Source organism: Phyllobates terribilis, unplaced genomic scaffold (genome assembly GCF_046119375.1).
Source record: "Phyllobates terribilis strain yellow unplaced genomic scaffold, ASM4611937v1 Scaffold_12__6_contigs__length_324123572, whole genome shotgun sequence".
Lineage (NCBI taxonomy): Eukaryota > Metazoa > Chordata > Amphibia > Anura > Dendrobatidae > Phyllobates > Phyllobates terribilis.
Genome location: NW_027362772.1, coordinates 89,235,172 through 89,261,248, shown reverse-complemented (window position 1 = coordinate 89,261,248; position 26,077 = coordinate 89,235,172). Strand labels below are relative to the sequence as shown.

The following is a 26,077-nucleotide window of genomic DNA, read 5'->3' as shown; positions in this document are numbered from 1 at the left end:
AGTGAGTGCAGCTCTGGAGTATAATACAGGAGGTAACTCAGTATCAGTAATGTAATGTATGTACACAGTGACTGCACCAGCAGAATAGTGAGTGCAGCTCTGGAGTATAATACAGGATGTAACTCAGGATCAGTAATGTAATGTATGTGCACAGTGACTGCACCAGCAGAATAGTGAGTGCAGCTCTGGAGTATAATACAGGATGTAACTCAGGATCAGTAATGTAATGTATGTACTCAGTGACTGCACCAGCAGAATAGTGAGAGCAGCTCTGGAGTATAATACAGGATGTAACTCAGGATCAGTAATGTAATGTATGTACACAGTGACTGCACCAGCAGAATAGTGAGTGCAGCTCCGGAGTATAATACCGGGTGTATCTCAGTAGTGCAGGGTCAGTAATGTAATGTATGTACACATTGACTGCACCAGCAGAATAGTGAGCGCAGCTCTGGAGTATAATACGGGATGTAACTCAGGATCAGTAATGTAATGTATGTACACAGTGACTGCACCAGCAGAATAGTGAGTGCAGCTCTGGAGTATAATACAGGAGGTAACTCAGGATCAGTAATGTAATGTATGTACACAGTGACTGCACCAGCAGAATAGTGAGTGCAGCTCTGGAGTATAATACAGGATGTAACTCAGGATCAGTAATGTAATGCATGTACACAGTGACTGCACCAGCAGAATAGTGAGTGCAGCTCTGGAGTATAATACAGGAGGTAACTCAGGATCAGTAATGTAATGCATGTACACAGTGACTGCACCAGCAGAATAGTGAGTGCAGCTCTGGAGTATAATACAGGATGTAACTCAGGATCAGTAATGTAATGTATGTACACAGTGACTGCACCAGCAGAATAGTGAGTGCAGCTCTGGAGTATAATACAGGATGTAACTCAGGATCAGTAATGTATGTACACAGTGACTGCACCAGCAGAATAGTGAGTGCAGCTCTGGAGTATAATACAGGAGGTAACTCAGGATCAGTAATGTAATGTATGTACACAGTGACTGCACCAGCAGAATAGTGAGTGCAGCTCTGGAGTATAATACAGGAGGTAACTCAGGATCAGTAATGTAATGTATATACACAGTGACTGCACCAGCAGAATAGTAAGTGCAGCTCTGGGGTATAATACAGGATGTAACTCAGGATCAGTAATGTAATGTATGTACACAGTGACTGCACCAGCAGAATAGTGAGTGCAGCTCCGGAGTATAATACCCGGTGTATCTCAGGATCAGTAATGTAATGTATGTACACAGTGACTGCACCAGCAGAATAGTGAGTGCAGCTCCGGAGTATAATACAGGATGTAACTCAGGATCAGTAATGTAATGTATGTACACAGTGACTGCACCAGCAGAATAGTGAGTGCAGCTCCGGAGTATAATACCGGGTGTATCTCAGTAGTGCAGGGTCAGTAATGTAATGTATGTGCACAGTGACTGCACCAGCAGAATAGTGAGTGCTGCTCTGGAGTATAATACAGGATGTAACTCAGGATCAGTAATGTAATGTATGTACACAGTGATTCCACCAGCAGAATAGTGAGCGCAGCTCTGGAGTATAATACAGGAGGTAACTCAGGATCAGTAATGTAATGTACACAGTGACTGCACCAGCAGAATAGTGAGCGCAGCTCTGGAGTATAATACAGGAGGTAACTCAGGATCAGTAATGTAATGTATGTACACAGTGACTGCACCAGCAGAATAGTGAGTGCAGCTCTGGAGTATAATACAGGAGGTAACTCAGGATCAGTAATGTAATGTATGTACACAGTGACTGCACCAGCAGAATAGTGAGCGCAGCTCTGGAGTATAATACAGGATGTAACTCAGGATCAGTAATGTAATGTATGTACACAGTGACTGCACCAGCAGAATAGTGAGTGCAGCTCTGGAGTATAATACAGGAGGTAACTCAGGATCAGTAATGTAATGTATGTACACAGTGACTGCACCAGCAGAATAGTGAGCGCAGCTCTGGAGTATAATACAGGATGTAACTCAGGATCAGTAATGTAATGTATGTACACAGTGACTGCACCAGCAGAATAGTGAGTGCAGCTCCGGAGTATAATACCGGGTGTATCTCAGTAGTGCAGGGTCAGTAATGTAATGTATGTGCACAGTGACTGCACCAGCAGAATAGTGAGTGCTGCTCTGGAGTATAATACAGGATGTAACTCAGGATCAGTAATGTAATGTATGTACACAGTGATTCCACCAGCAGAATAGTGAGCGCAGCTCTGGAGTATAATACAGGAGGTAACTCAGGATCAGTAATGTAATGTACACAGTGACTGCACCAGCAGAATAGTGAGCGCAGCTCTGGAGTATAATACAGGAGGTAACTCAGGATCAGTAATGTAATGTATGTACACTGTGACTGCACCAGCAGAATAGTGAGTGCAGCTCTGGGGTATAATACAGGAGGTAACTCAGGATCAGTAATGTAATGTATGTACACAGTGACTGCACCAGCAGAATAGTGAGTGCAGCTCTGGAGTATAATACAGGAGGTAACTCAGGATCAGTAATGTAATGTATGTACACAGTGACTGCACCAGCAGAATAGTGAGCGCAGCTCTGGAGTATAATACAGGATGTAACTCAGGATCAGTAATGTAATGTATGTACACAGTGACTGCACCAGCAGAATAGTGAGTGCAGCTCTGGAGTATAATACAGGAGGTAACTCAGGATCAGTAATGTAATGTATGTACACAGTGACTGCACCAGCAGAATAATGAGTGCAGCTCTGGAGTATAATACAGGAGGTAACTCAGGATCAGTAATGTAATGTATGTACACAGTGACTGCACCAGCAGGATAGTGAGTACAGCTCTGGAGTATAATACAGGAGGTAACTCAGGATCAGTAATGTAATGTATGTACACAGTGACTGCACCAGCAGAATAGTGAGTGCAGCTCTGGAGTATAATACAGGAGGTAACTCAGGATCAGTAATGTAATGTATGTACACAGTGACTGCACCAGCAGAATAATGAGTGCAGCTCTGGAGTATAATACAGGAGGTAACTCAGGATCAGTAATGTAATGTATGTACACAGTGACTCCACCAGCAGGATAGTGAGTACAGCTCTGGAGTATAATACAGGAGGTAACTCAGGATCAGTAATGTAATGTATGTACACAGTGACTGCACCAGCAGAATAGTGAGTGCAGCTCTGGAGTATAATACAGGATGTAACTCAGGATCAGTAATGTAATGTATGTACACAGTGACTGCACCAGCAGAATAGTGAGTGCAGCTCTGGAGTATAATACAGGAGGTAACTCAGGATCAGTAATGTAATGTATGTACACAGTGACTGCAGCAGCAGAATAGTGAGTGCAGCTCCGGAGTATAATACCGGGTGTATCTCAGTAGTGCAGGGTCAGTAATGTAATGTATGTACACAGTGTGATGATGTTTGAGCTCCACCCTGTACTCATTATTTTCCTAGGGTCTGGAGCAGCAGATCTGTTCCCCCAGGATGCGGCCCCCCATGATGCGGCCCCCCATGTGCCATCACCACCCGCCTCTATTGTGCAGGGTGAGGGGAAGCGGCAGTACGATCGGGATTTTCTGCTGGGATTCCAGTTCATGCCGGCCTGTGTGCAGAAGCCAGAAGGATTGCCGCCCATCAGCGACGTGGTCCTGGACAAGGTGAGTAGAGGACGGTGTGGGTGCTGCCCCCGTGCCGCCTGTGAGGCCTCCGCTGTGGGGCGTGTGCCTTTGGAGGGGGTGTGGGGGTCCTGAGCGCCGTCCCAGGCGGCTGCGGTGTGTGATCAGGGCTTCATTACTGTGCAGATGCTGGGGGTCGCTGTTTCTATCGTGGGACGATGGGTAGATTGTTCTCTTGTCACCTCATTACTCTACAGTCACTTTACTGTCCATTACAGATCAATCAGCCGAAGCTTGCGATGAGGACCCTGGACCCTCGCATGCTGCAGAAGGGGCCAGACTTCACCCCTGCCTACGCAGACTTTGGCCGGTTGGCCCCTGGCGGTCGCGGCGTGCCTGTAAGTCTGCACATTGTCATCGGTAGAGAGGGTGCCCCCCTGTGCGACAGCGAGACGTCTGAACTCCGTCTTGTAAACTTGTAAAGTTTTTGCTGTTGTGTCCCCCAGTTGCTGAATGTTGGGGGTCCCAGACGTTCACAACCAGGGCAGAGGCGGGAGCCCAGGAAAATAATCATGAACATTTCAGTAACAGATGACGTTCACCTGAAGAAAGCCGAGAACGCGTGGAAGCCGAGCGGAAAGAGGGACTCCCAGGCGGAGGACCCGGAGAACATCCGGACACAGGCGAGCGGGCACACCGGGAAGCACTGGGGCGGCCGCGTGTCTCTGCCCGCGCCTCTACCATGGACCTTCTCGTTGCAGGCTCTCTTCCGTAAGGTTCGGAGCATCTTGAACAAGCTGACTCCTCAGATGTTTAACCAGTTGATGAAGCAGGTGATGGACCTGACTGTGGACACCGAGGAGCGACTGAAAGGAGTGATAGACCTGGTGTTTGAGAAGGCCATCGATGAGCCCAGCTTCTCCGTGGCGTATGCCAACATGTGCCGATGCCTCGCCACGGTATGTCCTGGTCTGCAGCCGCTGAGACCTGGTTAGTGGTGATCACGTTGGTTTTTGAAGAACATGGAGACATGAGTGAAGTCCTCCCTCAGCATTGTGTCCCTAAGTGGAGGCGCCGATGTTACCTCCATCCAAACGTTATCTCACACAGAGTCACCAGGACCAGGGACAATACCTGCGAAGCCGAGCTGCACTCACATAGACCCCTGGCCCCATCAGGACCGGCGACGTTCAGTGGTAGCGATGCCCTCCATCCCCGCTCAGGACCCTCTTGGCCGTTCTCATCCTGACAGAAGGGTCTCTGATGTTTATCTCGTTTTTACTCTCGTTGTAGTTAAAAGTACCGATGGCCGACAAGCCCGGCAGCACCGTGAACTTCCGCAAGTTACTGCTCAACCGATGTCAGAAGGAGTTTGAAAAGGACAAAGCGGATGACGACGTCTTCGAGAAGAAGCAGAAGGACCTGGAGTTGGCGACAACAGTAAGAGGAGATGTGTGCAGGAGGTTCCTGCTCGGCCACCGCTGTGGGTGAGGGGTCTAACACGGGGGGCTCTGTCCACCATGCTGGGGGCTTCTCTCCCTGAATACCTGCTTGGCCGCATGTCCTCTGGCGTTCGGTGGAAGCTCCTCCAGGTGTTCCCTCCACCTGATGGGCGACATCTCTTTGTATCAGCAGCCGGAGGAGAAGACCCGTCTTCAGGAGGAACTGGAAGATGCCAGAGACAAGGCGCGGAGGAGATCCATAGGGAACATTAAGTTCATCGGAGAACTGTTCAAGCTGAAGATGTTGACGGAGGCCATCATGCACGACTGCGTGGTGAAATTGCTAAAAAACCACGACGAGGAGTCGCTGGAGTGTCTGTGCCGCCTGCTCACCACCATTGGCAAAGACCTAGACTTCGAGAAGGCAAAGGTGACATTGAGAGGTAGCCATGGGCTTGTAGAAGCGTGCGGCCGCGCCGGCCTCTGATCACCACCTGTGCTCTGATTCTTCCAGCCCCGGATGGATCAATATTTCCACCAGATGGAGAAGATCGTGAAGGAGCGGAAAACCTCGTCCCGGATCCGCTTCATGCTGCAGGACGTCATAGACCTCAGACTGGTACCTTCTGCCCTTATCTTCTGCTTCTTCAGTTTTTGGGTATAAAATCTACAAATCTCACATTTCTATCCTTTACACAGTGCAACTGGGTGTCACGAAGAGCGGACCAGGGCCCGAAAACCATCGAGCAGATCCACAAGGAGGCCAAAATAGAGGAGCAGGAGGAGCAGAGGAAGGTGCAGCAGCTGATGACCAAAGACAAGCGCCGGCCAGGTGAGATCGGGCGCGGGCCAAGCGAGATCGGGCCGGGTAACATCTGGCCTCTCCTGTCACGTCTGTGGCCACCATTCATCCTTTACCTGGTGTCTCCTGGCAGCGGTGCAGCGAGTGGAGGACGGTGGATGGAACATGGTCCAAGGCACAAAGAATAATCGGGTCCTGGACCCCACCAAGTTCCTGAAGATCACCAAGGTAAGAAGTGTGGGATGGGGGCGAGTGCTGGGGGGTCTCCATCGTTCCTACTTGTGGGGTGACCCTGTATTCTCTCACAGCCCACTATTGATGACAAGATCCAGCTGGTGCCCAAGGCTCAACTTGGCAGCTGGGGAAAAGGGAGCAGCGGCGGGGCCAAGACCAGTGAGACAGGTGAGGCCGGCGGCTGCTGCCCCGGAAGGCGAGGCCGGCGGCTGCTGCCCGGGAAGACGAGGCCGGAAGGCTGCTGCCCGGGAAGGCGAGGCCGGAAGGCTGCTGCCCGGGAAGGCGAGGCCGGAAGGCTGCTGCCCGGGAAGGCGAGGCCGGAAGGCTGCTGCCCGGGAAGGCGAGGCCGGAAGGCTGCTGCCCGGGAAGGTGAGGCCGGAAGGCTGCTGCCCGGGAAGGCGAGGCCGGAAGGCTGCTGCCCGGGAAGGCGAGGCCGGAAGGCTGCTGCCCGGGAAGGCGAGGCCGGAAGGCTGCTGCCCGGGAAGGCGAGGCCGGAAGGCTGCTGCCCGGGAAGGCGAGGCCGGAAGGCTGCTGCCCGGGAAGGCGAGGCCGGAAGGCTGCTGCCCGGGAAGGCGAGGCCGGAAGGCTGCTGCCCGGGAAGGCGAGTCCGGCGGCTGCTGCCCGGGAAGGCGAGGCCGGCTGCCGGGTTGTCTTGTCATCTCTGCACTCCTGGGCTCTGGTTTACATTCAGTCTCTGCTTTCTCACACAGAGTCCTTACGTCCAGGGGCCCCCGGTCTGAATCGATTCTCTGCCCTGCAGCCTTCAGTCTCCTCTACAGCGGCCTCTACCATGTCAGACCTCGACAGCCGCAGGATATTAACAAGGTATGCAGTCGTGGTGTGAACAGAGGCCGTGACCGTACGTTGAGGCTGTAACCTCCCTCATGTTTGTGTACTGATTCTCCAGCCATGCGAATGCCGTCCGTGAGAGGAACGACAAGCCTGTGCCCCCCTCCACCCTGGCCTCTCGCCCCAGCAGCTTCCTGCGAGGCAGCAGTGCCAAGGACCTGACGGACAATGAAGAGGAGCCGCGGCGAGAGGCTGTGCACATGGCAAAACTGCTGCCCATCTCCACCGATCAGGAGAAGGCGCCCAGCCTGGAGCGGAAGCTCCGAGACCCCGGTGAGAGACGGCCCCCGCTCCTGTACCCACTGCTGACGTGGCACTGACCCTGCACGTTCACTCCTGTACCTGCTGCTGACGTGGCACTGACCCTGCACGTTCACTCCTGTACCTGCTGCTGACGTGGCACTGACCCTGCACGTTCACTCCTGTACCTGCTGCTGACGTGGCACTGACCCTGCACGTTCACTCCTGTACCTGCTGCTGACGTGGCACTGACCCTGCACGTTCACTCCTGTACCTGCTGCTGACGTGGCACTGACCCTGCACGTTCACTCCTGTACCTGCTGCTGACGTGGCACTGACCCTGCACGTTCACTCCTGTACCTGCTGCTGACGTGGCACTGACCCTGCACGTTCACTCCTGTACCTGCTGCTGACGTGGCACTGACCCTGCACGTTCACTCCTGTACCTGCTGCTGACGTGGCACTGACCCTGCACGTTCACTCCTGTACCTGCTGCTGACGTGGCACTGACCCTGCACGTTCACTCCTGTACCTGCTGCTGACGTGGCACTGACCCTGCACTTTTGTGTTTGTCTCTAGCCAAGTGTGAGACTCCAGAGTCCGACAAATCCCCGGTGTCAGAAGAGGAGCTAGAAAGGAAATCTAAGGCCATCATAGACGAGTTCCTGCACATCAACGACTATAAGGTAAGCGATGGGGTCCTTCCTTTGTCCTGCCGCAAGATCCTGCTATGGGGTCCTGCCTTTGTCCTGCGGCGGGGTCCCGCCTTCGTCCTGCGGCGGGGTCCCGCCTTCATACTGCGGTGGGGTCCCGCTTTCGTCCTGCGGTGGGGTCCTGCCTTCGTACTGCGGTGGGGTCCTGCTTTCGTCCTGCGGCGGGGTCCTGCCTTCGACCTGCGGCGGGGTCCTGCCATAGGTCCTGTGGATGGGGTCCTGTCGTTGTCCTGCCTTCGTCCTGCGGTGGGGTCCTGCCTTCGTCCTGCCTTCGTCCTGCGGCGGGGTCCTGCCTTCGTCCTGCGGCGGGGTCCTGCCTTCGTCCTTCGGCGGGGTCCTGCCTTCGTCCTGCGGCGGGGTCCTGCCTTCGTCCTGCGGCGGGGTCCTGCCTTCGTCCTGCGGCGGGGTCCTGCCTTCCTCCTGCGGCGGGGTCCTGCCTTCCTCCTGCGGCGGGGTCCTGCCTTCCTGCGGCGGCGGGGTCCTGCCATAGGTCCTGTGGGTGGGGTCCTGTCGTTGTCCTGCCTTCGTCCTCGTCCTGCTGCGGGGTCCTGCCTTCGTCCTGCGGCGGGGTCCTGCCTTCGTCCTGCGGCGGGGTTCTGCCTTCGTCCTGCGGCGGGGTCCTGCCTTCGTCCTGCGGCGGGGTCCTGCCTTCGTCCTGCGGAGGGGTCCTGTCTTCGTCCTGCGGCGAGGTCCTGCCTTCGTCCTGCGGCGGGGTTCTGCCTTCGTCCTGCGGCGGGGTCCTGCCTTCGTCCTGCGGCGGGGTCCTGCCTTCGTCCTGCGGAGGGGTCCTGTCTTCGTCCTGCGGCGGGGTCCTGCCTTCGTCCTGCGGCGAGGTCCTGCCTTCGTCCTGCGACGAGGTCCTGCCGTAGGTCCTGTGGATGGGGTCCTAAAGTTGTCCTGCCTTCGTCCTGCGGTGGGGTCCTGCCTTCGTCCTGCGGTGGGGTCCTGCCTTCGTCCTGCGGCGGGGTCCTGCCATAGGTCCTGTGGGTGGGGTCCTGTCGTTGTCCTGCCTTCGTCCTCGTACTGCGGTGGGGTCCTTCCTACGTCCTGCCTTCGTCCTGCGGTGGGGTCCTGTCGTTGTCCTGCCTTCTTCCTGCCTTCGTCCTGTCGTTGCCCTGCCTTCTTCCTGCCTTCGTCCTGCGGTGGGGTCCTGCCTTCGTCCTGCGGTGGGGTCCTGCCTTCGTCCTGCGGTGGGGTCCTGCCTTCGTCCTGCGGTGGGGTCCTGCCTTCGTCCTGCGGTGGGGTCCTGCCTTCGTCCTGCGGTGGGGTCCTGCCTTCGTCCTGCGGTGGGGTCCTGCCTTCGTCCTGCGGTGGGGTCCTGCCTTCGTCCTGCGGTGGGGTCCTGCCTTCGTCCTGCGGTGGGGTCCTGCCTTCGTCCTGCGGTGGGGTCCTGCCTTCGTCCTGCGGTGGGGTCCTGCCTTCGTCCTGCGGTGGGGTCCTGTCTTCGTCCTGCGGTGGGGTCCTGCCTTCGTCCTGCGGTGGGGTCCTGCCTTCGTCCTGCGGTGGGCTCCTGCCTTCGTCCTGCGGTGGGGTCCTGCCTTCGTCCTGCGGTGGGGTCCTGCCTTCGTCCTGCGGTGGGGTCCTGCCATCGTCCTGCGGTGGGGTCCTGCCATCGTCCTGCGGTGGGGTCCTGCCTTCGTCCTGCGGTGGGGTCCTGCCTTCGTCCTGCGGTGGGGTCCTGCCTCCGTCCTGCGGCGGGGTCCTGTCTTCGTCCTGCGGCGAGGTCCTGCCATAGGTCCTGTGGATGGGGTCCTATAGTTGTCCTGCCTTCGTCCTCCCGTAGGTTCCTGCCGAGGCCCCAGCGCTGACCCCCTCTCCTTGTCTCTAGGAGGCCATGCAGTGTGTGGAGGAGCTCTCCGTTAAGGGATCGCTCTCTGTCTTTGTCCGTGTGGGTGTAGAGTCCACGCTGGAGAGGAGTCAGATCACCCGGGATCACATGGGACAACTGCTGTATCAGCTGGTGCAGGCGGGGAAGCTCAGCAAGCAGAGTTACTACACCGGGTGAGGAGCAAGCGGCCCTGCGGGGTCTGTGGGCCACGTGCTGGGTGATCGGTGCTGTGTATGGAGCTGCTGCCTGTAGTGCTACCCCTTACCCTCAATCATGGGGTGCAGACGGTGCACTGGTGAGGGTGCTGGAGGAGAGTCTGGTGGAGAACTGGTGGGGGCGCTGGAGGAGAGTCTGGTGGAGAACTGGTGGGGGGTGCTGGAGGAGGGTCTGGTGGAGAACTGGTGGGGGCGCTGGAGGAGGTTCTGGCGGAGCACTGGTGGGGGGCGCTGGAGGAGGTTCTGTCGGAGCACTAGCGGGAGTACTGGAGGAGGTTCTGGCGGAGAACTGGTGGGGTGCGCTGGAGGAGGTTCTGGCGGAGCACAAGCGGGAGTACTGGAGGAGGTTCTGGCGGAGTACTGGAGGAGGTTCTGGCGGAGCACTAGCGGGAGTACTGGAGGAGGTTCTGGCGGAGAACTGGTGGGGGCGCTGGAGGAGGTTCTGGCGGAGCACTGGTGGGGTCACTGGAAGAGGTTCTGGCGGAGCACAAGCGGGAGTACTGGAGGAGGTTCTGGCGGGGTCGCTGCAGGAGGTTCTGGCGGAGCACTGGTGGGGTCACTGGAAGAGGTTCTGGCGGAGCACTGGTGGGGTCACTGGAGGAGGTTCTGGCGGAGCACTGGTGGGGGGCTCTGGAGGAGGTTCTGGCGGAGCACTAGCGGGAGTACTGGAGGAGGTTCTGGCGGGGTCGCTGGAGGAGGTTCTGGCGGAGCACTGGTGGGGGGCTCTGGAGGAGGTTCTGGCGGAGCACTAGCGGGAGTACTGGAGGAGGTTCTGGTGGGGTCGCTGGAGAAGGTTCTGGCAGAGCACTGGTGGGGGGCTCTGGAGGAGGTTCTGGCGGGGTCGCTGGAGAAGGTTCTGGCAGAGTACTGGTGGGGGCTTTGGCCGAGGTGCTGACGGAGCACTAGTGGTTGCGTTGGAGGAGGTTCTGGCGGAAGTACTGGTGGGGGGGCGCTGGAGGAGGTTCTGGCGGAAGTACTGGTGGGGGGCGCTGGAGGAGGTTCTGGCGGAGCACTGTTGGGGGCGCTGGAGGAGGTTCTGGCGGAGATTCTGGTTGCGCACTGGTGGGGATGCTGGCAGAGGTGCTGGCGGAGCAATGGCGGGAGCACTGGTGGGGGCGCTGGAAGAGGTTCTAGCTGGAGTACTGGAGGAGGTTCTGGCGGGGTCGCTGGAGGAGGTTCTGGCGGGGTCGCTGGAGGAGGTTCTGGCAGAGTACTGGTGGGGGCGCTGGCCGAGGTGCTGATGGAGCACTAGTGGGTGCGTTGGAGAAGGTTCTGGTGGAAGTACTGGTGGGGGGCGCTGGAGGAGGTTCTGGCGGAGCCCTGGTGTGTGCGCTGGAGGAGATTCTGGTTGAGCACTGGTGGGGGCGCTGGAGGAGGCATTAACGGAGCAATGGCAGGAGTACTGGTGGTGGTGCTGGAGGAGGTTATGGCGGAGCGCTGGTGGGGGCGCTGGAGGAGGTTCTGGTGTGGGCGCTGGAGGAGGTTCTGGCAGAGGTGCTGGCGGAGCACTGGTGGGGGCGCTGGAGGAGGTGCTGGCGGGGCGCTGGAGGAGGTTCTGGCGGAGCACTGGCGGATGTGCTGGCAGAGCACTGGTGGGAGTACTGGAGGAGGTTCTGGTGGGGGCGCTGGAGGAGGTTCTGGCGGAGCACTGGCAGAGCTGCTGGCGGAGCACTGGTGTGGGCGCTGGCAGAGGTGCTGGCGGAGCACTGGTGGGGGGGCGCTGGAGGAGGTTCTGGCGGAGCACTGGTGGGGGCGCTGGAGGAGGTGCTGGCGGGGCGCTGGAGGAGGTTCTGGCGGAGCACTGGTGGGGGCGCTGGAGGAGGTGCTGGCGGGGCGCTGGAGGAGGTTCTGGCGGAGCACTGGCAGAGGTGCTGGTGGGGGGCGCTGGAGGATGTGCTGGCAGAGCACTGGTGGGAGTACTGGAGGAGGTTCTGGTGGGGGCGCTGGAGGAGGTTCTGGCGGAGCACTGGCAGAGGTGCTGGCGGAGGTTCTGGCGGAGCACTGGCAGAGCTGCTGGCGGAGCACTGGTGTGGGCGCTGGCAGAGGTGCTGGCGGAGCACTGGTGGGGGCGCTGGAGGAGGTTCTGGCGGAGCACTGGTGGGGGCGCTGGAGGAGGCTCTGGCGGAGCACTGGTGGGGGCCGCTGGCAGAGGTGCTGGCGGAGCACTGGTGGGGGCGCTGGCAGAGGTGCTGGCGGAGCACTGGTGGGGGGGCGCTGGAGGAGGTTCTGGCGGAGCACTGGTGGGGGCGCTGGAGGAGGTGCTGGCGGGGCACTGGCAGTGGTGCTGGTGGGGGCGCTGGAGGAGGTTCTGGCGGAGCACTGGCAGAGGTGCTGGTGGGGGCGCTGGAGGATGTGCTGGCAGAGCACTGGTGGGAGTACTGGAGGAGGTTCTGGTGGGGGCGCTGGAGGAGGTGCTGGCGGGGCACTGGCAGAGGTGCTGGTGGGGGCGCTGGAGGAGGTTCTGGCGGAGCACTGGAGGGGGCGCTGGAGGAGCACTGGCGGGCCGCGCGCTGACACCTATCTCCGCTCTGCAGACTGTCGGACACGCTGGAGCTGGCGGATGACATGGCCATCGATATCCCGCACATCTGGCTGTACCTGGCGGAGTTGGTGACCCCGATGCTAAAGGAAGGCGGCATCTGTCTGAAAGACATAATCACGTAAGTCGTCCCCTACGATCGTCACAGTACAATACCGCCTCTGCTCCGCGGCCGTCACAGTACAATACCGCCTCTGCTCCGCGGCCTTCACAATACAATACCGCCTCTGCTCCGCGGCCGTCACAATACAATACCGCCTCTGCTCCGCGGCCTTCACAATACAATACCGCCTCTGCTCCGCGGCCGTCAGTAACAGCTGCCTGATTGGTGGAGGGTCTTATGTTTGTCAGCGGATCGGTGCGTCCTGCAGGGAGAGGTGTGATATGCTGCAGATGTCGCTGCAGAACATTCACTGTCTTCTGTCTTACAGGGAGTTTAACAAGGCGCTGCTCCCCGTGGGACGAACCGGAGTCTTGTTGTCTGAAATACTGCACCTTCTATGCAAACAAATGGTAGGTCCTCCCACCCCCGCTGTGTAGCTCCGGACCCCCTTACACCTCGTGTATACCCCCGCTGTGGGGCTCCGGACTCATGTATACCCCCGCTGAGGAGCTCCTGACCCCCATACACCTCAAGCATACCCCGGCTGTGGGGCTCTGGACCCCGTACACCTCGTGTATACCCCCGCTGTCCTCATGTATACCCCTGCTGAGGAGCTCCATACCCCCGCTGTGGGGCTCCGGACCCCCGTACACCTCATGTATACCCCGTTGTGGGACTCCGGACCCCCGTACACCTCATGTATACCCCCACTGTGGAGCTCCAGAACACCGTACACCTCATGTATACCCCCGCTGTGGAGCTCCAGACCCCCGTACACCTCATGTATACCCCCGCTGTGGAGCTCCAGAACCCCGTACACCTCGTGCATACCCCCGCTGTGGGGCTCCGGACCCCGTACACCTCGTGTATACCCCGGCTGTCCTCATGTATACCCCCGCTGTGGAGCTCCAGACCCCCTCTGTGGGGCTCCGGACCCCCGTACACCTCGTGCATACCCCGTACACCTCCTGCATACCCCCGCTGTGGGGTTCCGGACCCCCGTACACCTCGTGTATACCCCAATGTGGGGCTCCGAACCCCCGTAACCCTTCATGTATACCCCCGCTGTGGAGCTCCCGACCCCCTCTGTGGGGCTCCGGACCCCCGTACACCTCATGTATATCCCCTTACACCTCGTGCATACCCCCGCTGTGGGGCTACGGACCCCCGTACACCTCATGTATACCCCTGCTGTGGGACTCCGGACCCCTGTTCACCTTATGTATTTCCCCGTACATCTCATGTATTCTCCCATACACCTCGTGCATACCCCCGCTGTGGAGCTCCAGACCCCCATACACATCATGTATACCCCGCTGTGGAGCTCCAGACCCCCGTACACCTTGTGTATACCCCGCTGTGGAGCTCCAGAACCCCTGTACACCTTGTGTATACCCCGCTGTGGAGCACTGGACCCCTGGACACCTCGTGTATACCCCCGCTGTCGGTCTCTGGACCCCCGTACTCCTCGTGTATACACCCGCTGTGGGGCTCCGAACCCCCGTACACCTCATGTATACCCCCGCTGTGGGGCTCCGGACCCCTGTGCACCTCATGTATACCCCCGTACACTTCGTGCATACCCCCGCTGTGGGTCTCTGGACCTCCGTACACCTCATGTATACCCCCGCTGTGGGGCTTCGGAACCCCATACACCTCGTGTATACCCCCGCTGTGGGGCTCCGGACCCCCGTACACCTCATGTATACCCCCGCTGTGGATCTCCAGACCCCCTCTGTGGGGCTCCGGACCCCCGTACACCTTGTGCATACCCCGTACACCTCGTGCATACCCCCGCTGTGGGGTTCCGGCCCCCTGTACACCTCGTGTATACCCCAATGTGGGGCTCCGAACCCCCGTAACCCTTCATGTATATCCTCGTGCATACCCCCGCTGTGGGGCTCCTGACTCATGTATACCCCCGCTGAGGAGCTCCAGACCCCCGTACACCTCATGTATATCCCCGTACACCTCGTGCATACCCCCGCTGTGGGGCTACGGACCCCCGTACACCTCATGTATACCCCTGCTGTGGGACTCCGGACCCCTGTTCACCTTATGTATTTCCCCGTACATCTCATGTATTCCCCCATACACCTCGTGCATACCCCCGCTGTGTAGCTCCAGACCCCTGGACACCTCGTGCATACCCCCGCTGTGTAGCTCCAGACCCCTGGACACCTCGTGCATACCCCCGCTGTGTAGCTCCAGACCCCTGGACACCTCGTGTATACCCCCGCTGTTGGTCTCTGGACCCCCGTACACCTCGTGTATACCCCCGCTGTGTAGCTCCAGACCCCTGGACACCTCGTGTATACCCCCGCTGTTGGTCTCTGGACCCCCGTACACCTCGTGTATACCCCCGCTGTGTAGCTCCAGACCCCTGGACACCTCGTGTATACCCCCGCTGTGGGGCTCCGAACCCCCGTACACCTCATGTATACCCCCGCTGTGGGGCTCCGGACCCCTGTACACCTCATGTATACCCCCGTACACTTCGTGCATACCCCCGCTGTGAGTCTCTGGACCTCCGTACACCTCGTGTATACCCCCGCTGTGGGGCTTCGGAACCCCATACACCTCGTGTATACCTCCGCTGTGGGGCTTCGGACCCCGTACACCTCGTGTATACCCCCGCTGTGGGGCTTCGGACCCCGTACACCTCGTGTATACCCCCGCTGTGGGGCTTCGGACCCCGTACACCTCGTGTATACCCCCGCTGTGGGGCTTCGGAACCCCATACACCTCGTGTATACCCCCGCTGTGGGGCTTCGGACCCCGTACACCTCGTGTATACCCCCGCTGTGGGGCTTCGGACCCCGTACACCTCGTGTATACCCCCGCTGTGGGGCTCCGGACCCCCGTACACCTCGTGTATACCCCCGCTGTGGGGCTCCGAACCCCCGTACACCTCATGTATACCCCCGCTGTGGAGCTCCAGACCCCCGTAAACCTTATGTATTGCCCCGCTGTGGGGCTCCGGACCCCCATACACCTCATGTATACCCCCGCTGTGGAGCTCCAGAACCCCGTACACCTCGTGTGTACCCCCGTACACCTCATGTATACCCCCGCTGTGGAGCTCCAGAACCCCGTACACCTCGTGTGTACCCCCGTACACCTCATGTATACCCCCGCTGTGGAGCTCCAGAACCCCGTACTCATGTATACCCCCGCTGTGGATCTCCAGACCCCCGTAAACCTTATGTATTCCCCCGCTGTGGGGCTTCGGACCCCCATACACCTCATGTATACCCCCGCTGTGGAGCTCCAGACCCCCGTAAACCTTATGTATTCCCCCGCTGTGGGGCTTCGGACCCCCATACACCTCATGTATACCCCCGCTGTGGAGCTCCAGAACCCCGTACACCTCGTGTGTATCCTCGTACACCTCGTGCATACCCCCACTGTGGGGTTCCAGACCCTCGTACACCTCGTGCATACCCCCACTGTGGGGTTCCAGACCCCCGTACACCTCATGTATACCCCCGCTGTGGGGCTTCGGACCCCCATACACCTCATGTATACCCCCGCTGTGGAGCTCCAGAAGCCTGTACACCTCGTGTGTATCCTCGTACACCTCGTGCATACCCCCACTGTGGGGTTCCAGACCCTCGTACACCTCGTGCATACCCCCACTGTGGGGTTCCAGACCCCCGTACACCTCATGTATACCCCCGCTGTGGGGCTTCGGACCCCCGTACATCTCGTGTGTATCCCCGGTGCGGAGCTCTGGACCCCGTACACCTCGCGCATACCCCGAGTAGTCACGGGGTCACCAATCCCCTGCCGCCGGCTCTGCGCCCCCTCTGTAGCTCTGCAGCGCCCCCTTCCATGGCAGACGTGATCATTTTTGGGATTTTCTTTGCTTTTATTCCTAATCTTCTGAAAGGTATCATAGATCCAGGAAGGACTGTAGCGCCCCCTCTGTTCACAGTGTTAGGGGCGCAGGTATTTCCTTCAGTCACAGCCCCCTTATGTCCAGCAGGAGACCACCTGTAAACTTTCTGTTGCAGAGCCATAAGAAAGTGGCCGCTTTGTGGAGAGAAACTGCTCTGAGGTGGAAAGACTTACTGCTGGAAGGGGAGGACGTGCAGAGCTTCGTCAGCGAGAAGGTGGGCGAGTCCTGTGCTCCGCGCCTGCGCGTCCATGTGACATCACTGCGCGGCACTGTTGCACCCCTCTGCCCCGCGCGTGCGGTACTGTTGCACCCCTCTGCCCCGCGCGTGCGGTACTGTTGCACCCCTCGGCCCCGCTTGCGCGCGGTACTGTTGCACCCCTCGGCCCCGCTTGCGCGCGGTACTGTTGCACCCCTCGGCCCCGCTTGCGCGCGGTACTGTTGCACCCCTCGGCCCCGCTTGCGCGCGGTACTGTTGCACCCCTCGTCCCCGCTTGCGCGCGGTACTGTTGCACCCCTCGGCCCCGCTTGCGCGCAGTACTGTTGCACCCCTCGTCCCCGCTTGCGCGCGGTACTGTTGCACCCCTCGGCCCCGCTTGCGCGCGGTACTGTTGCACCCCTCGGCCCCGCTTGCACGCGGTACTGTTGCACCCCTCGGCCCCGCTTGCGCGCGGTACTGTTGCACCCCTCGGCCCCGCTTGCGCGCGGTACTGTTGCACCCCTCGGCCCCGCTTGCGCGCGGTACTGTTGCACCCCTCGGCCCCGCGCGTGCAGTACTGTTGCACCCCTCAGCCCTGCTTGCGCGTGGTACTGTTGCACCCCTCGGCCCCGCTTGCGCGGTACTGTTGCACCCCTCGGCCCCTCTTGCGCGGTACTCTATTCACCGTCTTGCTCCGCAGAACCTGGACTTCACGCTGTCCGACTGCTGCAGCCCATCAGAAAGTCTTTCCAGGAAGGAGATGACAGCGGAGGAGCTGCACCGGCGGCTGGAGCAGCTGATCATGGAGGAGAACGCCAGCGACGAGCACATATTTGACTGGGTAGAGGTGAGTACTGCCCGGGGGGTCCAGCATCTGCTCTGGCTGCACCGGAGGGGTCCGGCGTCTGCTCTGGCTGCATCGGGGGGTCCAGCATCTGCTCTGGCTGCATCGGGGGGTCCAGCATCTCCTCTGGCTGCACCGGGGGGTCCAGTGTCTGCTCTGGCTGCACCGGGGGGTCCAGCATCTGCTCTGGCTGCACCGGGGGGTCCAGCATCTGCTCTGGCTGCACCGGGGGGTCCAGCGTCGGCTCTGGCTGCATCGGGGGGTCCAGCATCTCCTCTGGCTGCACCGGGGGGTCCAGCGTCTGCTCTGGCTGCACCGGGGGGTCCAGCGTCTGCTCTGGCTGAACCGGGGGGTCCAGCGTCTGCTCTGGCTGCACCGGGGGGTCCGGCATCTGCTCTGGCTGCACCGGGGGGTCCAGCATCTGCTCTGGCTGCACCGGGGGGTCCAGCGTCGGCTCTGGCTGCACCGGGGGGTCCAGCATCTCCTCTGGCTGCACCGGGGGGTCCAGCGTCTGCTCTGGCTGCACTGGGGGGTCCAGCGTCTGCTCTGGCTGAACCGGGGGGTCCAGCGTCTGCTCTGGCTGTACCGGGGGGTCCGGCATCTGCTCTGGCTGCACCGGGGGGTCCAACGTCTGCTCTGGCTGCACCTGGGGGTCCAGCGTCTGCTCTGGCTGAACCGGGGGGTCCAGCGTCGGCTCTGGCTGCACCGGGGGGTCCGGCATCTGCTCTGGCTGCACCGGGGGGTCCGGCGTCTGCTCTGGCTGCCCGGAGGGGGGGCGACGTATGCTTCTCTCCGTCCGGCGGCCCCCACCTCGGTGCTTTCTTGTGATTTCTGCTGCATCTTCTTGTTCTCAGGCGAATCTGGATGAAGGTCAGATGAGTTCTGCTGCTTTCCTGAGAGCTTTAATGACGGCGGTGTGCAAGGCGGCGATACTAGGTGAGTCCCTGCCCGATGCCAGGGGTCCGATGCTGGCCGGTGGCATTCGCTGGCAGTCGCTGGCCGCTGGCAGTCACTGGCCGCTGTCTCTCCGCAGGGGACTGTTCTTCCTGCCGCGTGGACACCTCCTTCCTCAAACAGAAGGTTCCCGTCTTACTAAAGTACATGGACTCCAATGTGGAGCGAGAACTACAAGCACTTTATGCACTGCAAGCATTGATAGTAAAACTTGATCAACCCCCCAGTGAGTATGTGGCGGGGTCCTGGCTGCCCAGGGGCCCGGCCGTAGAGTCCCTCCATCCCTCTTATCAGACTGCGGCTGCTGACGCGCTTCTTTCTTTTCTTGGCAGACTTGCTCCGGATGTTTTTTGACTGTCTGTATGATGAGGAGGTCATATCTGAGGACGCTTTCTACAGGTGGGAGTCCAGTAAAGACCCCGCGGAGCAGAATGGGAAAGGTGTAGCACTAAAGTCGGTCACGGCCTTTTTCACGTGGCTGCGAGAAGCAGAGGAGGAGTCCGAGGACAACTAGAAACCTAATCCAGGGCCGTTCTAGTGACCCGGAGGAGGAGGCGGCGGCGGCGGCAGCGCAGGGTCACCGCAGCAACTTTATACCGTTTTTTTTCGCCCTCCCGCTCCTCTTCGCCATTCAGGGTACAGAACAGTGGATGACAGCGCGACGGGAGCCGCCGTAAACCCGCGGAGGAGCTCCCCGTCCCAGCATTGATCTGAACCATTGGGGTGGTCGCCCCCTGAGCTTTGTGGGAAGCAGGGACCCCCACACTATTTATAGAAGTCAATATTTTTTGTTTTAATGCCCTCCCACATTGCTTTTTTTTTTTTTTTTTTTTCTTTTTTTTTTCTTTTTTTAAAAAAAACAAAACAAAAAAAAAAAATAGAGAAGAGACTTAAAGTAAAAGCAGAAATCATTTCAGAAAAAGAGAAATAATTTATTATCCAAGGACTATAGGAGCCGCCGCCCCAGAGCAGCCGCCGCCCTGGGACCTGGCTCTGTCCTCGCATTGTAGCCGCCTTTTATATTTAAAAGGATATAAAGATGATTTATGGGGCGGCCCGAGGATCAGCCGTCACCGCCGCGGTTTGGGGATGTTGGAGCCCCCGTCCGTCCTGGAGCCGCGGAGCGCTCTGCTGAGGGATCAGACACTGACGCTATGGCCGAGTCCTACGATGTAGGACCCCAGATCGACCAGTACAGTCGCCGTCCCCCACCGCCACATCCGGCTCTGAAGCCAGAAAAAGTTTTGTTGAATTTCAGTATTTTATGTGAAGCGGCAGAAACACAGACAAGTAATAGAAAACCTCCGGGACACAGCGGTGCAGGCGAGGGAGCCGTGTCCGGGAGCCGCTGCGGCTTTCCACAGTAATGGCACGTGCCACCGTGCCACGCTTTCTCTTTTGTTGTATTTCTATTCATTTTAGCCTGGTTTCCTATGGAAAGAAAGGCTAATAAACGCTCTGTACCCTGCGTGCTATCCTGTCTGCTGCGCTCTGCTCGGAGGATATGTGCTCCGTCTACGTTGTGTATAACACTTTTACTAGGGGTCTCTGGGTGGGACGATATCTCAACGCCCACGTAATGGCTTCTCAATGCGCCCACACCCCGTGGTTCGGTGTGAGAATGTGGTTCGGTCGTTCTGACCACATGCCCACGCTGGACGCTCGCGCCGCTGACCGCGCTGGACGCTCGCGCTGCTGACCACGCTGGACGCTCGCGCTGCTGACCACGCTGGACGCTCGCGCCGCTGACCTCGCTGGACGCTCGCGCCGCTGACCGCGCTGGACGCTCGCGCCGCTGACCTCGCTGGACGCTCGCGCCGCTGACCTCGCTGAGCGCTCGCGCCGCTGACCTCGCTGGGCTCTCGCGCCGCTGACCTCGCTGGTCTCTCGCGCCGCTGACCTGGCTGGGCGCTCGCGCCGCTGACCTGGCTGGGCTCTCGCGCCGCTGACCTCGCTGGACGCTCGCGCCGCTGACCTCGCTGGACGCTCGCGCCGCTGACCTCGCTGGGCTCTCGCGCCGCTGACCGCGCTGGACGCTCGCGCCGCTGACCGCGCTGGACGCTCGCGCCGCTGACCTCGCTGGACGCTCGCGCCGCTGACCTCGCTGAGCGCTCGCGCCGCTGACCTCGCTGGACGCTCGCGCCGCTGACCTCGCTGGGCTCTCGCGCCGCTGACCTCGCTGAGCGCTCGCGCCGCTGACCACGCTGGACGCTCGCGCCGCTGACCTCGCTGGGCTCTCGCGCCGCTGACCTGGCTGGGCGCTCGCGCCGCTGACCTCTCGCGCCGCTGACCTCGCTGGACGCTCGCGCCGCTGACCTCGCTGACCTCTCGCGCCGCTGACCTCGCTGGACGCTCGCGCCGCTGACCTCGCTGGACGCTCGCGCCGCTGACCTCGCTGGGCTCTCGCGCCGCTGACCTCGCTGGGCACTCGCGCCGCTGACCTGGCTGGGCGCTCGCGCCGCTGACCTCTCGCGCCGCTGACCTCGCTGGACGCTCGCGCCGCTGACCTCGCTGACCTCTCGCGCCGCTGACCTCGCTGGACGCTCGCGCCGCTGACCTCGCTGGACGCTCACACCGCACATAATGCACGCACAGACTGTAGTCTTCACACACACTAGATCACAAACTAGGGCCTCATTCAGACAGTTTTTCTCGCGGAGCTCACGGCCCCATTGTGTTCATTTGTGATCAGTCACAGCTCCCCAAGTCTACGGGTCGGTGAAGCCGCGCGCAGCAGAGGGGGGCGGCTCTGTGACCGTTCAGACATTTTTAACATGTTTTTTTGTCTGATAAAATTGCTGAAGGTGAAAATGTCAGTTCAGACCAAACACTGTAAATTTGACCCATAACCCGGATGGAAATTGCTCGGCTGGTCTGCGGGAAGCTGGAGGGTCTGATGCTGGGCACAATGCGCGGTCACTGGCTGCAGGGGGTGCAGAGCACATAGACAAGGTGCTGCACAGTATCTGGGGCAGGTGAGGAATGACTGGACCCGCAGCCGGACACGAGCCTCCGTGCAGAGCCGGAGCGGACATCCAGCCATCATAAGGCGTCTCCTGGGTGTAGAGCCGGAGCGGACATCCAGCCATCATAAGGCGTCTCCTGGGTGTAGAGCCGGAGCGGACATCCAGCCATCATATGGCGTCTCCTGGGTGCAGAGCCGGAGCGGACATCCAGCCATCATATGGCGTCTCCTGGGTGCAGAGCCGGAGCGGACATCCAGCCATCATAAGGCGTCTCCTGGGTGCAGAGCCGGAGCGGACATCCAGCCATCATATGGCGTCTCCTGGGTGCAGAGCCGGAGCGGACATCCAGCCATCATAAGGCGTCTCCTCGGTGCAGAGCCGGAGCGGACATCCAGCCATCATAAGGCGTCTCCTGGGTGCAGAGCCGGAGCGGACATCCAGCCATCATAAGGCGTCTCCTGGGTGCAGAGCCGGAGCGGACATCCAGCCATCATAAGGCGTCTCCTGGGTGCAGAGCCGGAGCGGACATCCAGCCATCATAAGGCGTCTCCTGGGTGCGGAGCCGGAGCGGACATCCAGCCATCATAAGGCGTCTCCTCGGTGCGGAGCCGGAGCGGACATCCAGCCATCATAAGGCGTCTCCTCGGTGCAGAGCCGGAGCGGACATCCAGCCATCATAAGGCGTCTCCTGGGTGCAGAGCTGGAGCGGACATCCAGCAGTCCTGAGGCGTCTCCTCGGTGCAGAGCCGGAGCCGACATCCAGCCATCATAAGGCGTCTCCTGGGTGCAGAGCCGGAGCGGACATCCAGCCATCATAAGGCGTCTCCTGGGTGCAGAGCCGGAGCGGACATCCAGCAGTGCTGAGGCGTCTCCACAGTGCAGAGCTGGAGCGGACATCCGGCGGTCATAGGCCGTCTTCTTGGTGCAGAGCCAGAGCGGACATCCAGCCATCATAAGGCGTCTCTTCGGTGCAGAGCCGGAGCGGACATCCAGCCATCATAAGGCGTCTCCTCGGTGCAGAGCCGGAGCAGACATCCGGCGGTCATAAGGCGCTTCCTCAGGGCAGAGCCGGAGCGGACACCTGGCGATCATAAGATGTCTCCTCGGTGCAGAGCCGGTGCGGACATCTGGTGGTCATGAGGCGTCTCCTCGGTGTGAATATCTGGCGGTCCGGAGGCATCTCCTTGGTGCAAAGCTGGAGCAGACATCCGGCAGTCATAAGGCGTCTCCTCTTTGCGGAGCTGGAGCGAACATCCGGCGGTCATGAGGCATCTCCTTGGTGTGGACATCCGGGGGTCATGAGGCGTCTCCTCGGGGCAGAGCCGGAGCGGACATCCGGGGGTCATGAGGCATCTCCTCGGTGCGGACATCCCGGGGGTCATGAGGCGTCTCCTCGGTGTGGACATCTGGGGGTCATGAGGCGTCTCCTCGGGGCAGAGCTGGAGCGAACATCCGGGGGTCATGAGGCGTCTCCTCGGTGCGGACATCCGGGGGTCATGAGGCGTCTCCTCGGTGCGGACATCCGGGGGTCATGAGGCGTCTCCTCGGTGTGGACATCCGGGGGTCATGAGGCGTCTCCTCGGTGTGGACATCCGGGGGTCATGAGGCGTCTCCTCGGTGTGGACATCCGGGGGTCATGAGGCGTCTCCTCGGTGCGAACATCCGGGGGTCATGAGGCGTCTCCTCGGTGTGGACATCCGGGGGTCATGAGGCGTCTCCTCGGTGTGGACATCCGGGGGTCATGAGGCGTCTCCTCGGTGTGGACATCCGGGGGTCATGAGGCGTCTCCTCGGTGCAGAGCCGGAGCGGACATCCGGGGGTCATGAGGCGTCTCCTCGGGGCAGAGCCGGTGCAGACATCCGGGGGTCATGAGGCGTCTCCTCAGTGCGGACATCGGGGGGTCATGAGGCGTCTCCTCGGTGCGGACATCGGGGGGTCATGAGGCTTCTCCTCGGTGCGGACATCCGGGGGTCATGAGGCGTCTCCTCAGTGCAGAGCGGACATCCGGGGGTCATGAGGCGTCTCCTCGGTGCGGACATCCGGGGGTCATGAGGCGTCTCCTCGGTGCGGACATCGGGGGGTCATGAGGCATCTCCTCGGTGCGGACATCGGGGGGTCATGAGGCGTCTCCTTGGTGCGGACTTCCGGGGGTCATGAGGTGTCTCCTCGGTGCGGACATCCGGGGGTCATGAGGCGTCTCCTCAGTGCAGAGCGGACATCCGGGGGTCATGAGGCGTCTCTTCGGTGCGGACATCGGGGGGTCATGAGGCGTCTCCTTGGTGCGGACTTCCGGGGGTCATGAGGTGTCTCCTCGGTGCGGACATCCGGGGGTCATGAGGCGTCTCCTCAGTGCAGAGCGGACATCCGGGGGTCATGAGGCGTCTCCTCAGTGCAGAGCGGACATCCGGGGGTCATGAGGCGTCTCTTCGGTGCGGACATCGGGGGGTCATGAGGCGTCTCCTCGGTGCGGACATCGGGGGGTCATGAGGCGTCTCCTCGGTGCGGACATCGGGGGGTCATGAGGCATCTCCTTGGTGCAAAGCTGGAGCAGACATCCGGCAGTCATAAGGCGTCTCCTCTTTGCGGAGCTGGAGCGAACATCCGGCGGTCATGAGGCATCTCCTTGGTGTGGACATCCGGGGGTCATGAGGCGTCTCCTCGGGGCAGAGCCGGAGCGGACATCCGGGGGTCATGAGGCATCTCCTCGGTGCGGACATCCCGGGGGTCATGAGGCGTCTCCTCGGTGTGGACATCTGGGGGTCATGAGGCGTCTCCTCGGGGCAGAGCTGGAGCGAACATCCGGGGGTCATGAGGCGTCTCCTCGGTGCGGACATCCGGGGGTCATGAGGCGTCTCCTCGGTGCGGACATCCGGGGGTCATGAGGCGTCTCCTCGGTGTGGACATCCGGGGGTCATGAGGCGTCTCCTCGGTGTGGACATCCGGGGGTCATGAGGCGTCTCCTCGGTGTGGACATCCGGGGGTCATGAGGCGTCTCCTCGGTGCGAACATCCGGGGGTCATGAGGCGTCTCCTCGGTGTGGACATCCGGGGGTCATGAGGCGTCTCCTCGGTGTGGACATCCGGGGGTCATGAGGCGTCTCCTCGGTGTGGACATCCGGGGGTCATGAGGCGTCTCCTCGGTGCAGAGCCGGAGCGGACATCCGGGGGTCATGAGGCGTCTCCTCGGGGCAGAGCCGGTGCAGACATCCGGGGGTCATGAGGCGTCTCCTCAGTGCGGACATCGGGGGGTCATGAGGCGTCTCCTCGGTGCGGACATCGGGGGGTCATGAGGCTTCTCCTCGGTGCGGACATCCGGGGGTCATGAGGCGTCTCCTCAGTGCAGAGCGGACATCCGGGGGTCATGAGGCGTCTCCTCGGTGCGGACATCCGGGGGTCATGAGGCGTCTCCTCGGTGCGGACATCGGGGGGTCATGAGGCATCTCCTCGGTGCGGACATCGGGGGGTCATGAGGCGTCTCCTTGGTGCGGACTTCCGGGGGTCATGAGGTGTCTCCTCGGTGCGGACATCCGGGGGTCATGAGGCGTCTCCTCAGTGCAGAGCGGACATCCGGGGGTCATGAGGCGTCTCTTCGGTGCGGACATCGGGGGGTCATGAGGCGTCTCCTTGGTGCGGACTTCCGGGGGTCATGAGGTGTCTCCTCGGTGCGGACATCCGGGGGTCATGAGGCGTCTCCTCAGTGCAGAGCGGACATCCGGGGGTCATGAGGCGTCTCCTCAGTGCAGAGCGGACATCCGGGGGTCATGAGGCGTCTCTTCGGTGCGGACATCGGGGGGTCATGAGGCGTCTCCTCGGTGCGGACATCGGGGGGTCATGAGGCGTCTCCTCGGTGCGGACATCGGGGGGTCATGAGGCGTCTCCTCGGTGCGGACATCGGGGGGTCATGAGGCGTCTCCTCGGTGCGGACATCGGGGGGTCATGAGGCGTCTCCTCGGTGCGGACATCGGGGGGTCATGAGGCGTCTCCTCGGTGCGGACATCCGGGGGTCATGAGGCGTCTCCTTGGTGCGGACATCCGGGGGTCATGAGGCGTCTCCTCGGTGCGGACATCCGGGGGTCATGAGGCGTCTCCTCGGTGCGGACATCCGGGGGTCATGAGGCGTCTCCTTGGTGCGGACATCCGGGGGTCATGAGGTGTCTCCTCGGTGCGGACATCGGGGGGGTCATGAGGCGTCTCCTCGGTGCGGACATCGGGGGGGTCATGAGGCGTCTCCTCGGTGCGGACATCGGGGGGGTCATGAGGCGTCTCCTCAGTGCGGACATCCGGGGGTCATGAGGCGTCTCCTCGGTGCCGACATCCGGGGGTCATGAGGCGTCTCCTCGGTGCGGACATCGGGGGGTCATGAGGCGTCTCCTTGGTGCGGACATCCGGGGGTCATGAGGCGTCTCCTCAGTGCAGAGCGGACATCCGGGGGTCATGAGGCGTCTCCTCAGTGCAGAGCCGGAGCTGATTTCTGGCAGTCCTGAGTCGTCATACATGGGTCCTGAATTTTGCACTAAATGAAATGTGTAGAGGGAGTGCTGGGTCTGGACTCCTCCACTGAGTGTGTGGAAGAATAATCTTCAGTGATTCCTTACTGCCCCTCGCA

At 60.6% G+C, this 26,077-nt stretch overlaps 1 protein-coding gene across 7 annotated transcripts in view; it reads left to right on the top strand.

The window, feature by feature from the left end:
- Positions 1 to 19,974, top strand: part of EIF4G3 (eukaryotic translation initiation factor 4 gamma 3) — a 262,238-nt gene extending 242,264 nt beyond the window's left edge. For 5 of the 7 annotated variants that reach the window (XM_073656080.1, XM_073656077.1, XM_073656079.1 and 2 more), the window contains 21 exons: positions 3,486 to 3,688; positions 3,925 to 4,044; positions 4,153 to 4,329; positions 4,408 to 4,605; positions 4,940 to 5,086; positions 5,279 to 5,518; positions 5,603 to 5,707; positions 5,788 to 5,920; positions 6,024 to 6,118; positions 6,199 to 6,292; positions 6,835 to 6,949; positions 7,032 to 7,246; positions 7,793 to 7,899; positions 9,755 to 9,927; positions 12,504 to 12,629; positions 12,940 to 13,021; positions 16,628 to 16,726; positions 17,409 to 17,555; positions 18,407 to 18,488; positions 18,586 to 18,732; positions 18,839 to 19,974. In XM_073656080.1, coding sequence (XP_073512181.1) covers positions 3,486 to 3,688; positions 3,925 to 4,044; positions 4,153 to 4,329; positions 4,408 to 4,605; positions 4,940 to 5,086; positions 5,279 to 5,518; positions 5,603 to 5,707; positions 5,788 to 5,920; positions 6,024 to 6,118; positions 6,199 to 6,292; positions 6,835 to 6,949; positions 7,032 to 7,246; positions 7,793 to 7,899; positions 9,755 to 9,927; positions 12,504 to 12,629; positions 12,940 to 13,021; positions 16,628 to 16,726; positions 17,409 to 17,555; positions 18,407 to 18,488; positions 18,586 to 18,732; positions 18,839 to 19,020 — 2,987 coding nt within the window. In that variant the 3' untranslated portion in view covers positions 19,021 to 19,974. The remainder of the gene's footprint in view (positions 1 to 3,485; positions 3,689 to 3,924; positions 4,045 to 4,152; positions 4,330 to 4,407; positions 4,606 to 4,939; positions 5,087 to 5,278; positions 5,519 to 5,602; positions 5,708 to 5,787; positions 5,921 to 6,023; positions 6,119 to 6,198; positions 6,293 to 6,834; positions 6,950 to 7,031; positions 7,247 to 7,792; positions 7,900 to 9,754; positions 9,928 to 12,503; positions 12,630 to 12,939; positions 13,022 to 16,627; positions 16,727 to 17,408; positions 17,556 to 18,406; positions 18,489 to 18,585; positions 18,733 to 18,838) is intronic. The other 2 variants (XM_073656081.1, XM_073656075.1) reach the window with 1 other exon arrangement.
- Positions 19,975 to 26,077: the final 6,103 nt, after the last annotated feature.